Source organism: Myotis lucifugus, unplaced genomic scaffold, assembly GCF_000147115.1.
Source record: "Myotis lucifugus unplaced genomic scaffold, Myoluc2.0 scaffold_130, whole genome shotgun sequence".
NCBI classification, from domain to species: domain Eukaryota; kingdom Metazoa; phylum Chordata; class Mammalia; order Chiroptera; family Vespertilionidae; genus Myotis; species Myotis lucifugus.
In genome coordinates this window covers 1551813-1566743 of record NW_005871178.1, presented here as the reverse complement: position 1 = coordinate 1566743, position 14931 = coordinate 1551813, and the positions used below count along the sequence as shown (strand labels likewise).

Genomic DNA, 14931 nt, shown 5'->3' with positions numbered 1-14931 from the left:
AAATTATTTCCTACATAATTTTAGACAAATCAATTAATTATTTTCAGTAGCTGTAAGATGAAACCTAAGTTCTCTTCCTTGCCAAATTGATAAGCTTTTATGTGAGTATGAAATGAGGAGGCAAAGTCATTCATTTGGTATTTATTCAGCCTTTAATATCTGTCAGGAGCTGTTTATCAGATTCTGGGATTTATTTATGAAGAGGACAAATAAGGTCCCTACCCTTGTGCACTGGCATTGGGGTTAGGAAGACAGTTAGTAGGTGAAGAAGCAAAGTCAGGGTTACACCTTGTGGTAGGTGCTTTGAGGAAAGTGATGGAGAATGACAGCAACGGTGATACTTAGGGCTGTCAGGAAACGCCTCTGAGGAAGTGACATTGAGAAAGTGACACTTGAGGTCATAATATGTGAGAGGAAGCTTGCCGAGTACTGAACCATGAAAGTGCGTTATCAGCTGTGGGATGTTACCTCCGTGAGCAGTAGCCCCCTCTGGTCCCCTGTGCAGTAGGGAAGTTAGAAAGCAACAACAGATTTTAGATTGTCCTATTTCTGGAGCTATAACTGTACAGTGATCTCTGTACTTCCTTATGAACCTCCATTTTTTCATCCAAATCATTCATATCTTCCTCCTCTTCTGTTTCTGGTTTGTGCTAGCTTAACCTCGGGACTTGTCACTGTTCCCTGTCGGTGACACTTCCTTGCTCAGGCTGCTCTCAGTCCTCCCTATCACCGTTCCTATACTTCCTTCTGCTCCAAAACTCCCTGCAACTGAGTTCTCTTTCTAATGACTCTATAATTCTAAAACCTTCTCGAAGGTTTCCGAGGTTGCCTCACTTATGGCAAAACTACCTATCCTTCATAATATAAGCAACTGGCTGGCACAGTGCCTAGCACATAGTAAGTTCTAAATAAATATTTATTAAATAATGAGTGAATGACTGATTCTCTTCATCTTACTCAGTCTACCTATAGGATTAAAGGGTTTTTTCTTAATTACATGTATATTCTTTTCTCACATGTAAAATGCATGAAAAACCTTTATCTTCAGCTATATAGAATAACAAAATCTTACTCCTCATTCACAAGGTATTTCAACTTTAAATCTCTCTCTATTTGCTGGACAGGTGGAATTTTGTCATTGATCCTAAAGATACCTAGAGATACTGACAGTGTCCCTAAGACTTTTTTATAGTGTCCAGCACGCAGTATATGGCACAGCACACAGCATTTAGTATGATAACAATCCCTAATATTTCAGTTGTTTGGGCTTTTATATTAGCATCCTGAATAATCAGATATATCCATTTAGATTAAGCAGAAATTTTCTATGGAAAAATCTTTGTATTGAGGAAGTTGTCATAGTTTCAGTTAAGCAGCAACTAAAAACAGTGTTTCTTTTAAAGCAGTTTTTCAACTATGTTCAGAGTTTTGTTTTCACATTATATAGTATTATTGTTCATTAATGGCAATAATAATTTAGTCTCAAAAACTTTGAGATTTGTCAAAAACAAATCTCAAATGGAATATTCACTTTTCATAGGTATAGAGGTATGTTTAGAATAGGGTTGGGGAACCTATTTTCTGACAAGGCCCATTTGGATATTTATAACATCCTTCTCAGGTCATACAGAATAATCAGCTTAAAAATGAGCCTGCTATATTTGGTCAAACATTTAATTAACTCACCCCTAATGCCTGGGCAGGGCCAGACCAAATGATTTTGCGGGCCTTATGAAGCCCGTGGGCCGGATGTTCCCCACCCCTGGCTTTAGAATCATCACTGCCAACTTGTTTCCAGAATTGCATCTTAGGTGTTAAAGTATTTATTTCAGAGAAATAAAAATCTTATATTACATCAATTAGATATAACATAAACGATCCCTTAGTTTTAGGCATTCTCTGTTTATAACTCTAAAATTTTTAAATAATATCAAAAATATAGTCTCATTGATTTTTGTTGTTGCTTGTACTGTATACTTTAATTCAAGAAATTTTATGTAACTTTCACTCTGAATGTTTTATTTTGACTAATATAAGGTTCTGAGCCATGTGATCAGGACCGACTTTAGACACAGTTCAGTGTTTATGGTTTTATGCTTGTTCCCCTGTGGGATGTACCTATAAAGTAATGAATGGGACAGTCTTCCTAACAAACATACTAGGAGCCAAGTATCAGAGAGGCCCTTGTCCACTTCAAATCAGTCACCTCGAAGGCTACACTGTTCCAGTAACACTGTTATAACATAATAGTGTTACGAAATAGTAAAGACTATGCTAAGAAATAATGAAGACTAAAATGACATTATTCTGAATAGATCGTAGATTGTGACAGATGAATTTGATCTTGGAGAGTAGTCAGAAATCATCCCAGCACCAACTGCAGTGAATGAAATTTGGAGGCCTGTTTGGAGTTACAACTGGATGTAAAAATAATAAGATGGGCTTTCTTGAATAATACATAAACTAACTCTTGAAAGTGTCAAAGAGAAATTCCAGAACTTTGGACCTTGGAATAAATATATAAACTCCCAAGGTAGCTACTATAAGAACAGTACATGTTTAGGTTAAAAAAATGTGTATGTTTGCAAAATAAGATCAGTTTTATTACTTTATAGACATACCTTGTAGATGAAAAAAATACTTCTATCATGGAACTCTTTATAAGCAAACTTCCGAATGTAAGTAGAATTTCTGTCTCACCCTATCTGAGTCTGTTGAGAAATCTGAATTTCTAATAATGACTTATTCTGAATCTTCAGCTTTAAAAAAATATATAATGTTTTCATTTAAAAAATGGATGAATTTAGGTTTTACGTCACCATTTTCTGACTAGCTTTGTTTAGTTTGCTCTTCAATTTTTTATTTAGTAAATTATGTTCATCTTTGTCCACCCTGAGACTCTCAGAATGTATTTTCCCATTGTAAAATTATCATCAAACTCGTGAATGGAGATAGAAAATAAAGCCTAAGCTGAAGGTTAGACCTTGTTCCATATTATTTTAAACTCTGTTTGGTTGGCATTTGGAACAGTCAGATGCCTTTCTTTGTTAAAAGTGGAACCCTATTATCTTACTAAATAAGAACAGCAACTTACAAAAAGAAAAGCCTTTCTATAAAAGTAAATACTCTCAACTTTGGAGCTTTTCATTTCAACTAATAAAAACTTGAAAAACAGAATTCAACCAAGCAGCCGGGCCATGTTTTTCTCATGTAAACTCCAGGTGGACTCGTGGACGTGGACTGGGCGTGGGCCCGGAGGGCGCGCTGCCTCATCAGGGCCTTTCCACATTGATTCCACCACGTCCACACTCATCCAGGCTGTCAGGCCCCTATTTCCTGCTGCTGCGTTGAAATAATAAAAGTAAAATGGAGTGTGGAAGGCAGAGAAAATTGGTAGCCTTTTGCGGGGAGACTAAGACAGCTAAATTGTGACACAATTTAAACTGTTCAAATTCGACAAGTTTGATTGAAAAATTGCATGACCTGTGTAGTTAGAGAGCAAAACGGTCACTAGTTTATAGTTTTAAAAAGTCACAGTGTGCTGTTTTTACCGCAGACTGAGAATATTTTTTTATTCGGCCTGGTAGTAATTGTTGCACAAATGCCTGTTTTGCAGTTTGGCGATTTAAATGCTGTGTCTCCTGGAAATCTGGATAAAGGTAAGAATTTAAAATAATGTACATTTTTAAAGACTTTATTTGACTGGGAAATTCTCACAGAGGAAAATGTAGCATATGTCTCTGGCACTCTTACTCTGTGGAAACAGTATACAGTCCTAGGTGAGTATGGCTCCGATGTACTCATTATTCTTCATTATTTCTTCATTATTTCTCCATTTCTGTGCTTTCTTTATGGGAGGTGCCTTAAGTACAAGAAATAAATTTAAACACAGTTACAAGCTCATTTTGGCTTTTTGCCTGAAGTTCGTTATAAGTTCATTATTTCTGACCATCTGCAGAGTCCTAGAGAAAAGGCATAAAAGTTGCTCTAAATATCTGTATTCAAGGCCTATCAGGCAAGGAAAAAGATTCCTCAGCCTACCTATCGCCACTCCACACTTCTCAATGGAAAAGGAACTCGGAAAGAGCCGTGATGTTCACTGGAGAAGCAAGATCAATCGTGGTGTAGATGGAAAGGATAACACACATTCTCTTTAAATTATAATACCAGCATCACCACTCTAACATGACAATAGGACATATATTCCTGAAGAAACTCTTGCTCTACAAAACCACAGAGTGAAAGGAATAGGGATTGGGGGCAGGGGGAGGAGAAGGTTGGAATAGAGCACACAGCAGCAGAAGAAATCCTGTAGAAAACCAGCCCAGTTTTTATAAAAATATAAAATTTCTAATAAACAAGCACAGTAGAAAATGTAGACCTTTCTTCAAAAAAAAACAAGAAGTGAGGATAGCTTGAGGTTTTAAAGAATTGAGTTCTGGAGTCAGGGACAGAATGCACAAAGACAGGTGAGAATAACATAATTAGCCCTTCCAAGCACAGCCAGAACCAGTGGGGAAACCAAGGCAAGAGGAAGGACTTGGGGAATCTGCACATGAGTGCAGTGCTGTTTTCTGGAGCAGCCTGTCCTCGGGTACTCATTGTCCAGCTTCTGACCCTCCTTGGCGGTGGAAAACATTAATGTGCCAGGGAAGGTCACCTTCGAATCCGTGTCACTCCCATGTTGAACTCCTCTCAGTCTCTGGCAATTGTGGGTACATTAATTCCTGTTAGAGGAACAGACATAGTAGCAAAGCAGGAGAAGTAGAAAATGATAGCCCCAAAATATTGTTGCTGTACCTATATACTCTATAGGATTAACCAAATAACCCTCAGAAAGATAAATCAATTATGAGATGATACTAATTTGTAATTGAAGAGCCAGAATGGTGCCAGTTGAAGCCCATGTCCAGCATACAACCATCCTGATAGCACACTGACACCAAAGCCGTGTAACAAAAATTTTGAGGTTTCATCCCTGGGTGCCCACAGATGCAGTAGGAGTATGGCTACTTGGCTAAACACTGAATGGCAGCCATTCTTCTTTGTAAAGTGCTAAACCAAGTCTTCAGTCCACTCCAGTAGCACCTGATGTTAATTTTTCTGTACCAAATGTCCATAATCGATAGTAGATTTCTAGAAAATGTCTTGGAATCTATTGATGCATAAAATGTCTGTGGACTTGCCCTTAGGGACTGGAGAAAAGGCTTGCTTTGTAGCCTATACAAATGATCCCTGTCACCCCTAGTGACCTGCACAAAAGTGGCCTGGAGCACTGGCGTTTGTCCTGTCCATCACCTACAGTCCTGTCCATTTCTACCCAAAACGGGTAGAGAGAAGGGCTTTGCTCATTCCCTCTTCACCTGCCTACCTGCTGGAAGTTTTTATTTTCCTTTCAGTGCTGGGGTTTGTTTATTTATTTATTTATTTTTTTGCTATTATAATTTTGACACTATTTCTCAGGCACAGGAAAGAAGGTAGAGAGGGATCTAAGAAGCAATGCGATTTTACTTCACATTCTTGGAATGGCTCTGCTGGTCCCATTCACCCTCAGACATGATGCTTCTTGAGATATAGCTGAACTGTGGCATAATCAGAGCCTAAGGTTTGAATGTGAAAACTTCAAGACTTTTTGTTGGCTCTTTCCACAAAATGAGATATTTAATGTTTTTCCTGATAATGAAAGTAGTATTAGCTCTGTATAAAAATTTCAAGTAATACAGAGAATTAGAAACTATTGAGAGTGAAATTTCAAAGTCACAAGCCTAAGAGACTACTGCCATTAAGAATTTTGTGAGTTTCCTTGTTCTTTTGTTTATATATAAACAACTGCATCAACAAAATGTAAAGTATCATACAAGTGTTTTGATTATACCCTCTTGATAAAGCAAATGTCTACCAAATTTATCCTCCACGCAGCCAACCAGCCCTTCACATGTGCTTGTTCTAACATCTATTATCATCAAGTCCATTTTCCAAAGCAAAAAGGCAACCGTATAAAATAGATGGGCCAAGAGGTCTCTTGCCACACAAGTTCTTCTGTGTTTACGGTTTAAGGATGCATTACAGACGTCATTCCTGTCAGTACATCCAAACTCAGCCTTTTTCATTACATACACCGCTTCTCAGGAGATGCTGCTCCTGGCAGCTGTGCACCGCACCACGGCACGTGGAGGTCCCTGCGCCTCCCACTCAATTCTCTCTGGAACCATCTTTGCCCCGTTGATAACAAGAGAGGAACATTCAGGGCCCATTTATGTTGAGAGCTGCATTCACAGGGATTGATGTGGTAGGTGTGCCCCAAGTGGTAACACTAGACTCAACCTTAGAAAGAGTTCAACTTAATCTGACCAAAGAGCTACTTGTACATGACAGAAGAGAATAACATGAAGATTTGGTTCTGTTTCTACAAGTCACTAGAAGTCAAAAATATAACAAGTGTAGATATATTTTAATTATCGATGAGATATTTTATGTGATTATGCCTTCATCTTTTTTTGGTAAACAGTAAAACATGTCGAAGGTGAACTAAAAAGATTTTTAAGGCAAAAATTATATTCCCCGCTGTTTAAAAGTGGTCACTCCTGAAGAGGCATTCTCTATACTCCTCGGAAGGGAATCTCTCACAGCATTAAAGCTGTGTGAGCATTTTCTCTCTCTACTTTTGAATTTTAACTGTGCTGCTGGAGAATGGTATTCCATTCTAATGATGTTTTAGTTCATATAAAATGTATTAAAACTTGGAGAGACCAGTGACTAATACATTTAATTTCCAGAAATGAATACCAGTATAAACAGTGAATATCAGTGTTGCCAGGAATGGAAATCCATTGTGCATTGTTAATTTGATACTCCTGCCTCAGTCTTTATAATTTTTGGCAATAAGAATTAAGAGCCTATTTAATATTTTCATCTATAATATTTGTGCTCACCAAAAGTCTTTACAGCAACCCATGCTTGTACCTGATATATGTCATCACCAGTCTCACCTACACTAATATCAACACATAAAATGTATATCTATGTATAGATTTTTGGAGGAGACTGAAGTTTTTCTCCCTCACTCCTTCTTTTTTTAGTTAGCATTTTTCACCTCAATACATTCCCCAAACGCCAACAGTGTATTAAAGTGACTACTTCATGATGACACAACTTATGCCAAACTATTTAATACAAAAACGTTAGGAAATTCCAAAGGTCTTTTTAAATGAGTTATTAAAAGTATTAATCACAAACTAACCCTAAATAAATTACCTTTATCATGTTTGAAAGAATTATGGATGCATTAACTGATCTTTGATGCAAGTGAAATCCACGGAGAGGAAAACCTACAAGCTTTGTCCCCTGAGAAGAGCTGAGAAGTTGCTTTCCTAATGCTCCATATTAACGTGTTTCTAAGCACGAGTTGATTGCCATTTTCCAGTGTGTCTTTTGGTAATAGTCGTGGCATTATTTGTTTGTGCAGATGACGGCAGTGAAGTGGAAAGTGAAATGGATGAAGAACTAGATGACTCTTCAGAACCTCAAGCCAAGCGAGAGAAAACGGAGCTGACCCCGGCGTTTCCAGTGGGTTGTCTGCAGCCTGTTCTCGAGAGCAGCGTGCAGCCCAGCCTCCTGAATCCCATCCACAGCGAGCACATCGTCACAAGTACTCAGACTATCAGACAGTGCAGCGCGACAGGCAACACTTACACTGCGGTCTAAAGAATATTAAAGCGTATTTTTCCAGCTAACATTAACCCTGTTGATATTGGGCTTAAGTTGAGAAATTAATAAGCCTGAAGGTCGACTGTTGTCAAATTCTATCTGTGCTGAACATTACCTTTTTGGAGTTGTGAAATGGAATGGGTGTATGTATTTTGCCAGGTCTTTTTTTTTTTAAACGTAAACAAATTATTTGCCTCTTAATAATAAGAGTTTTTTCCTTAGTTTTGGGTGTCAAGAAGGATTTTTACAACACTTAATATTTTTTTCTTATAATTAAAAGTAATTTACATTTTTGTAGCTGAAAATATTTTATTGTTGATTGTTAGTCTTGGTGTATGATTTCATGTGTGAGTTTTTTATTAGATGCACTTCTGTGAAATATCAAAAGAAATGCATTTTTTATTTACACTGGAGGCATGCCCATTTGGCAGCAGATGCATCAAATTTGCTTTTGAACGGTGCTTTTCATTGGGCCGAACCACAAGACACTATTTTGATAGCATTTTGGAGGATGGAGAAAGAATACAGAGCATTTTTATGATAGTGCTAGAGGGTTGGGAAGGTCATCTATATTTCTCTGAAGAAAAATTGAGCTGTGCATTTATCAGTTCAGAGTAAATGACAGAATTGCCAGAGATTATGCTAATATGTACATAATTTGTGTACATAATGATTAAATCATGTTAATGCAAGCTTCTGTTAAACATTGAATTTTAACTGTTATTTGCATACCAATTCCTCTGTTTAATGACTACTGATTCTGTATTTGGGACCACTGCACAGATGCGTTCTGCTGTTGAGTGGGGCTGTTATAGTTAGAGACTGAAGCTGAAAATGACTTGACTTTTTTTTTTAAGTGTACATGCTACTTATGCTGAGCTGGACATACAGGAAACCATTCCATTTGGATGACTTTCTTTTATTCCAGGTCTTTTTCCTAATAGTAGTTCAATATGCTGCTATTATAAGAGAAAATTTATAGAATGCAAGGAATGTAGCAACCTGCATATCGTTCTTTCGTTCAAAAATATTTCCTGGTTTCTAAAGTATGTGGATTTAAATTTTAAACAGAACCTGAAGGCAGTGTAACTGGCACGCCATACTGTTGCTTATCTCCGATTCTGTAGGATTTGGATAGGTGGCTTGATGGACCAGTGCCGCTGAAGAATGTACATCAGGGATCATTGTACCTCGGCTATAACATGGTGCCTTAAAACAGAACTGAAGCTAAGGTTTAGTAAGGCTTATTTTGTTCCTGTAAATTCCTCTTCAGTCCATTTGACAAGCTGTGCCTGTCATTGTCAGATTCCCGAAGTAAGGACAGGTTACATGTTCTTCAAAGGAAATTTAGGGCAAACAAAGCAAAACAAAAAGACGAAAAAATCAGTTTCCCTCTTTGAGTAACCACGAACCTATTTTTTGTTCTTAGAACTGAATAATACTTGATTATAAGTTAGATTGCTTAAGGGTATGGAGTAGCAAGCTAGTTTTAATCACCAACTTGTTACATAAAACATATATATGTTAGACCATTCTTATCTAGTTATAATTTAAGAAAGTTAAAATAAGTAGGTACTTATCGAAGTGCATCTTTTCAGTCTCTGTGTTTGTCTGTGTGTCTTGGTGTCTGTGTCCACATGCACACACGAGTGCCCATGGGCGGAGTCAGCTACCACAGCAGAAGGTGAGATCCAGGAGTGGATACACCATCCCCATGTTAATTTACATGAAGAGCCAAGGTTCTTTTAAGCACTCAAATTATTAACAACAACAAAAAACAGGCACATCCATTCATTCAATTCGTTCTTAAAAAGCTAATAAGCAAAAATAAGTACATAAAGCCAAAAAAAAGGGAAAGCACAAAATTATTTACAGATTATTAATGAGACCTATATGAAATTCAAGATGTTTATCTTTCCAGTTTTATTGGGGTGAGGGTGGGGGTGGAAAGAAGAGGGTGAGCCAATCTGTAAAGTTAAAACTACCAAATGGCTTATTGGGTAATACACAGTCTATTTCAACTGTTGTTGCTCGATTGCCTTAGACTACTCAGATAATTGAGGTCAACAGGTTTCTTCAGTAAACATTAAATGCATTAGATGTAATTTTTTTAATTGATTCAAATTTTGTATTATACAGCTCATACTAGTATATTCAAAAGTCTTTTGCTGGCTTATCGCCTTTATCTAAATATCATTTAAATTATCACCTCCCTTTTCCTCCCAAAAAGGCAATGAATTTGTACCATCACACACACACACACACACACACGCGCGCGCGCGCAAACCAGCAAGCAAGACCCCTTAAGCTGCAAAGACCATGTATCTACTTCATTGTGCATTAGGAAACATGGACAGGTACATTTAAATCAAAAAACTGAAAAGGAAAAAACCCCCACACTCTTTGTTTTGACCCTCCTTTCTTGATTTTTCACTTTCCTAACCCTTTCCACCACACCCAGAAGTACGCTATATTTGTATTGGACCAAATGTATTTACCGGTATCATCTTGCTTATTGAACAATTTTAAATGTATTTATTATAATTGTTTCCTTTACTTTAGTGTTGGATATATTTGTTTTGTTAGAGGAATCTGATAATAATGGGCATATTTAGATTAATGAAAATTAGAGACTGGGGATCCTCCAAGGTTCAACATTTCTTCTAATTGTTCATGGTTTGTTCTAAATTTAGACAGATCAGGAATTAATATTATTATATTTCAACTTGACTCACTAAAAATATTCTGATCTCCTTTATGAATACAGTTAGGAACATAAATTCTTTGTGACAAGTATAGATAGTTCTGACCCATAGACAAATATCTATGATCTATGCTACTTCCTGTTATTTGAAATCCACAGTAAGACACATACACACATATACAGTCACAAACAAAAATCTTAACAATTTTGAACTTGAATTGTGAAATGTTTTACAAAATAAAAACATCATAATTTATACCTTTGAGCAAATTGGAGCAACCACATTTATTGCATTTATTAAACATTTTATTTCCATTTTTCAGTCATTGAAACTGACTTTTTAAAATAACATTAGACACTAATACAATAGGTTTATTGACAAGTGACCAGGACAAATTTTAAGAACTTAATGTTTCATAGCATTATAATCAAACACTAGTCCTGAAAAATATCTATATAGACCAAGTGATAAACTTTCAGTGAGGAAAAATGTGAAGAAGGTTTGTTGGCTATTTTCAAGTTTCAGAAAAAGTATTTCCATGTAATAGGATCAAGTATCAATATGATCTTCGTGTATTAGTATACATCTCTAAAATATTTACGTTCCTACAGCCCATGAACAAGAGGCTGAAATGGGTGAACTGTCCACTTGGACCCAGTTTAAAAACAATTTTTGGATATTAAGTGGCTGGTCACTTTTTCAGGATTTTCATCCAAACTATGTTTAGACTGACTGTATAAGTCTTGCTGCCTTTTCAGAAATCTGCTTTCCTTTTTGTGCTTTTTCTTGTACTGTATAGCACGGTTCATGCACCTCTCTTTAGATGGTGTACTTTAAAAACAAAAATAAATTTTAGAAAATGGTTTTAACACTGCATAACTAAAATTAGTAGTGTGCAATGTTGACTGCCTTTGATGTGTAGTAGACGAGTGAAAATGAACATGTTCTTGTAGAATGCTGTCAAAATCATTCAGGAATGAACACGGTTTCATTACTGTAATCATGAACCTTTTTACATGAATGCACTTTCTAGAAGTGCTAAATGTGATGCATTTTCAAAGTTTAAAAAATCCTTCAGATGATATATTTGAGATGTCTAAAATAATGCTGTGCTTGAAACATTTGTGTAAAAGAAAAGATGTGTGTCACTGTGATGCTGGTCCTACCTGTGTGGACAGAAGTAGAAAGTAAAAAAACTTTGGCAAGTCACCTTTGTGTACAAGTTGAGGCAGTGGTTATATAAAACAAATTGACCTTTATGATGACCTCCCTACCCCCAAATTCTTGGTGAGACAGTAACAACCACCAAAAAATCAAAATCAAACCCTGTGATTTGTATGAATCACACAGGACATGGGGGAGAGAGGTTGACATGCAGTGAAAATTGGGCTTGTCACTAGATCAGATCAACCTCCATGTATATGGTTAGAACAAATCAATTAATGGAACCCTAGTATTTCTGCAAGTTTGATTACTTTAAAAAAATAACTGGAATAGAAGCATTAATTCAGTGCTTAGTTCTAGTGTTAGAAACCCCTTTGATGTAATGCCTTGTATTAACCCTTTGAGCATTGTAAGATATACAATGGGGGACAAAAGCCTTTCAGATCCTTTATTTAGACTTAGACCGGTAAAATATACTCTATATCCAAATGTCTAATTATGCTGATTTTTTTAAAGGGGGGGTAGGAAGAGAAAGTGTTTTTACGCCGAACACTTGCATTTTATATACGACTCTTAATTTTCTTCAAGAGGGCTTGATATATTTATTCCCAAATATTCACTGCCATCTAAGTAAGTGTACTGTTTACAAAAAAAAAAAAAGAATCAACTTTTCTAGTATCACAGCATGACTCTAGAAAAGGACGACCACATGGGCCTGTGGACCCATGTCAGACCGATGTCTGCACATTGAAAGTACCTAGATTGCCTTTAAAAGGTGTGATAAAGAAAGGGTTACATTTCCCCCCGAAACAAAACAAAAGATCTCATTTATTTAGCTTTAGAAAGTACAATTGTAAGTGAAGCCTTAGGAAGAAACGAGTTCGAGTAGCTAAAGAAAAGCTGAACTCTTTGGGGGCAGGTAAGCTGTTTGGAGTTAGATCTCTCATAACACATTGTTTGGGAATTTCATACAGGGCATAATTTAATCTATGCTCCAAAACTTTAATACTTTGTCAAAGAAAATTATATAGAGATAGAATGGAGAGCGAAAGCACTTGATTCGAGCTCATCTGATGCTGTGACTACTGCTTCTGACACCTGGAAACGCCAGTCTGCTCACACAATTGCTGACTCTGTTCACGGGCACTCTGCGTGCACTGGACTCCTTTGTCCCCTGCCTGATGGAACACGAGAGCAGTGTCGTCCGCAGATGTACTTGCGCTGCCCTGGCCGGGCACAGATAAAACCGTTAACCTATTCCAATGCCTGGTGAAAGGACATCCATAGCCTAGTGCAAGTTTGCCGTAAACGTTGCTTTTTAGGCAGTTTAGGAGGTCAAACCATGCAAATTACTCATGTGTTAACATGCAATACTCAAAGGGTTTTAATTTAACTCTCTTCTTTTGAATTCTTCATGATGATTTACTGTAAATGCTTCTCAGTTTGCATGCTCTGATCATTGCTGCTAGTGATTTACGTGCCAGTAGACCTGAGTTTAGTTTACCAATTTTACTTAAATAGTAAAAGCCACTTACAAAGTGACTGCCTAGGATTTTTTTTTCTTTTGTTTGAAGTAATGGGTAATATGTCATTTAAAAAAATGTGTTTTGTCTCTTCTTTTATTGGTTCTGGTATTTGATTCTTTTTTTCCCTCTTTCCTTTGTTTTTTAAATAAATTATGATGTTGGGATTGGAAGCCCTGAGTAATGAAATCTTTGGTAAGAATTGTTTATGTAGCTCAATAATGAGGACAACAAATCTTTGTTAGAAGAATTATGATTCTGGGGAGGAAAGAAAAAATAAAAACCCCCATTGACTGTTGATGACCAAGTAAATTTTTCCTTCAATGAATTAATAGTTTTGAACAAATGATTGCCTTGTTTTAACCTGCTAAACACAATTTTAAATGACCCAATAAAGGAGGTATTGAATTTTATGCATTTAAAAAGCATCTTTTGTACCAAAGCAAATTTTTTTCTCTACTCATCTGCATCATCAATTGGGACCTATGGTGGTGACCAATGTGTTGGTTACAGAAACTTCAAGTGAGTGCCTTGAGAAAACTGGAAAATTTGTGCCTGGGGTGGTAAACATTTAATTAGGTTCATTGTAGTGCTTACCAATCAGTAATTCTACTATCACTCAGGGCTTTCGTACCTTCTAGGTAAAACTCCTTTCATTGCGTTTTTTTAAAATACTGTGGTTTTTTTTTAAGTGCCATCATTTAAATTTCACTTAGTAAGTGGCAGATTTCATTATTCAGTCCCACAAGCACAGAAAACATAGTAACACTAGGAGATATTGAACATTTATTTTACAATCGACTGAATATATTATGTAAATGAGGTAAGCAACTTTTGTAGAGATTGTATGTGTGAGATAATGTAATGTTCTTTTCCAGTTTTTGGACTACAGTTGAATAAACTTTTTAATTATTTAAAAAACATCTTTACCGAATAACATGTGATGGTTTTTTGTATAATGTATTTGATTTTGTAAATACGTATTTCCTGATGTGATTTTTGTGAGAAATGCTAAATCTTTTAGTATATCATGTCCTCTCAAGATTGGCAGGAGCTAAATAATAGTTTGTGGGCGATTTGTATTGTGTACTGTATAATAACTGGGGAACTTTTATAATTATAAAAATATATATTAACTTTTAGTGTGTTGTTTAAACAAATGACTGGAACATACTAAAGATATTAGTAGGATTTTTCTGAATATTTCAGACTTGAACTCAGGCTAGCTTTCTTGTGTTTTTCAAAACAAAATGGTGTCTTGTCTTTTAAAATCAATAAATTTGTTTCCTTGTTACAAATACATTTGAAATGGCTTGATTTTCCCCCCCTTAACTCATTGCCAGGGAACTTATATTGCACTGCCTCATGTAGAGGGTGGTCTCTGTGTTGTTCACTAGCTTAGAAAAGAAATTGTTTTCCTTTTTTGTGTCAAATGAAATTGGCAATATTTACACATGAACAGCATAAAAAGAGAAAACAAAATTATAAGCCCAGCAGGGTACTAATCTTACCCTCACAGAAAATTAGTGATTGAGTGCTATTTAATTTCAGAAGCTGTCATCATTTCCATTGTAAATCCAGATTTTTGGATGTTCATAATGTGTTTGTTTTGTGTCACTTCATATTAATATTTGGCACCCAAGTTTCTTGCTTAGGTTGCAACAGCTTATTAAAATTCGTTCTAATGCACTTAATATTATCTGCTCCCACTTTTTCCCTTCTTTGAATTATACAGTTACATACAGGAAAATTTGCTGCTTTTAGTGTACCTTTCTGTGATTTTTGACAAACACACAGTATATAAGGCCTCCTCCTAGAATATGGAATAGCCC

At 36.2% G+C, this 14931-nt stretch overlaps 1 protein-coding gene across 1 annotated transcript in view; it reads left to right on the top strand.

Annotated features, from left to right (window-relative positions):
• Positions 1-8094, top strand: part of RFX3 (regulatory factor X3) — a 234089-nt gene extending 225995 nt beyond the window's left edge. Inside the window, exons 19-20 of the mRNA XM_023758439.1 lie at positions 3617-3659; positions 7466-8094. Of these exons, the coding sequence (XP_023614207.1) occupies positions 3617-3659; positions 7466-7704 (282 nt within the window). The 3' untranslated portion in view covers positions 7705-8094. The remainder of the gene's footprint in view (positions 1-3616; positions 3660-7465) is intronic.
• The last annotated feature ends 6837 nt before the right edge of the window (positions 8095-14931 follow it).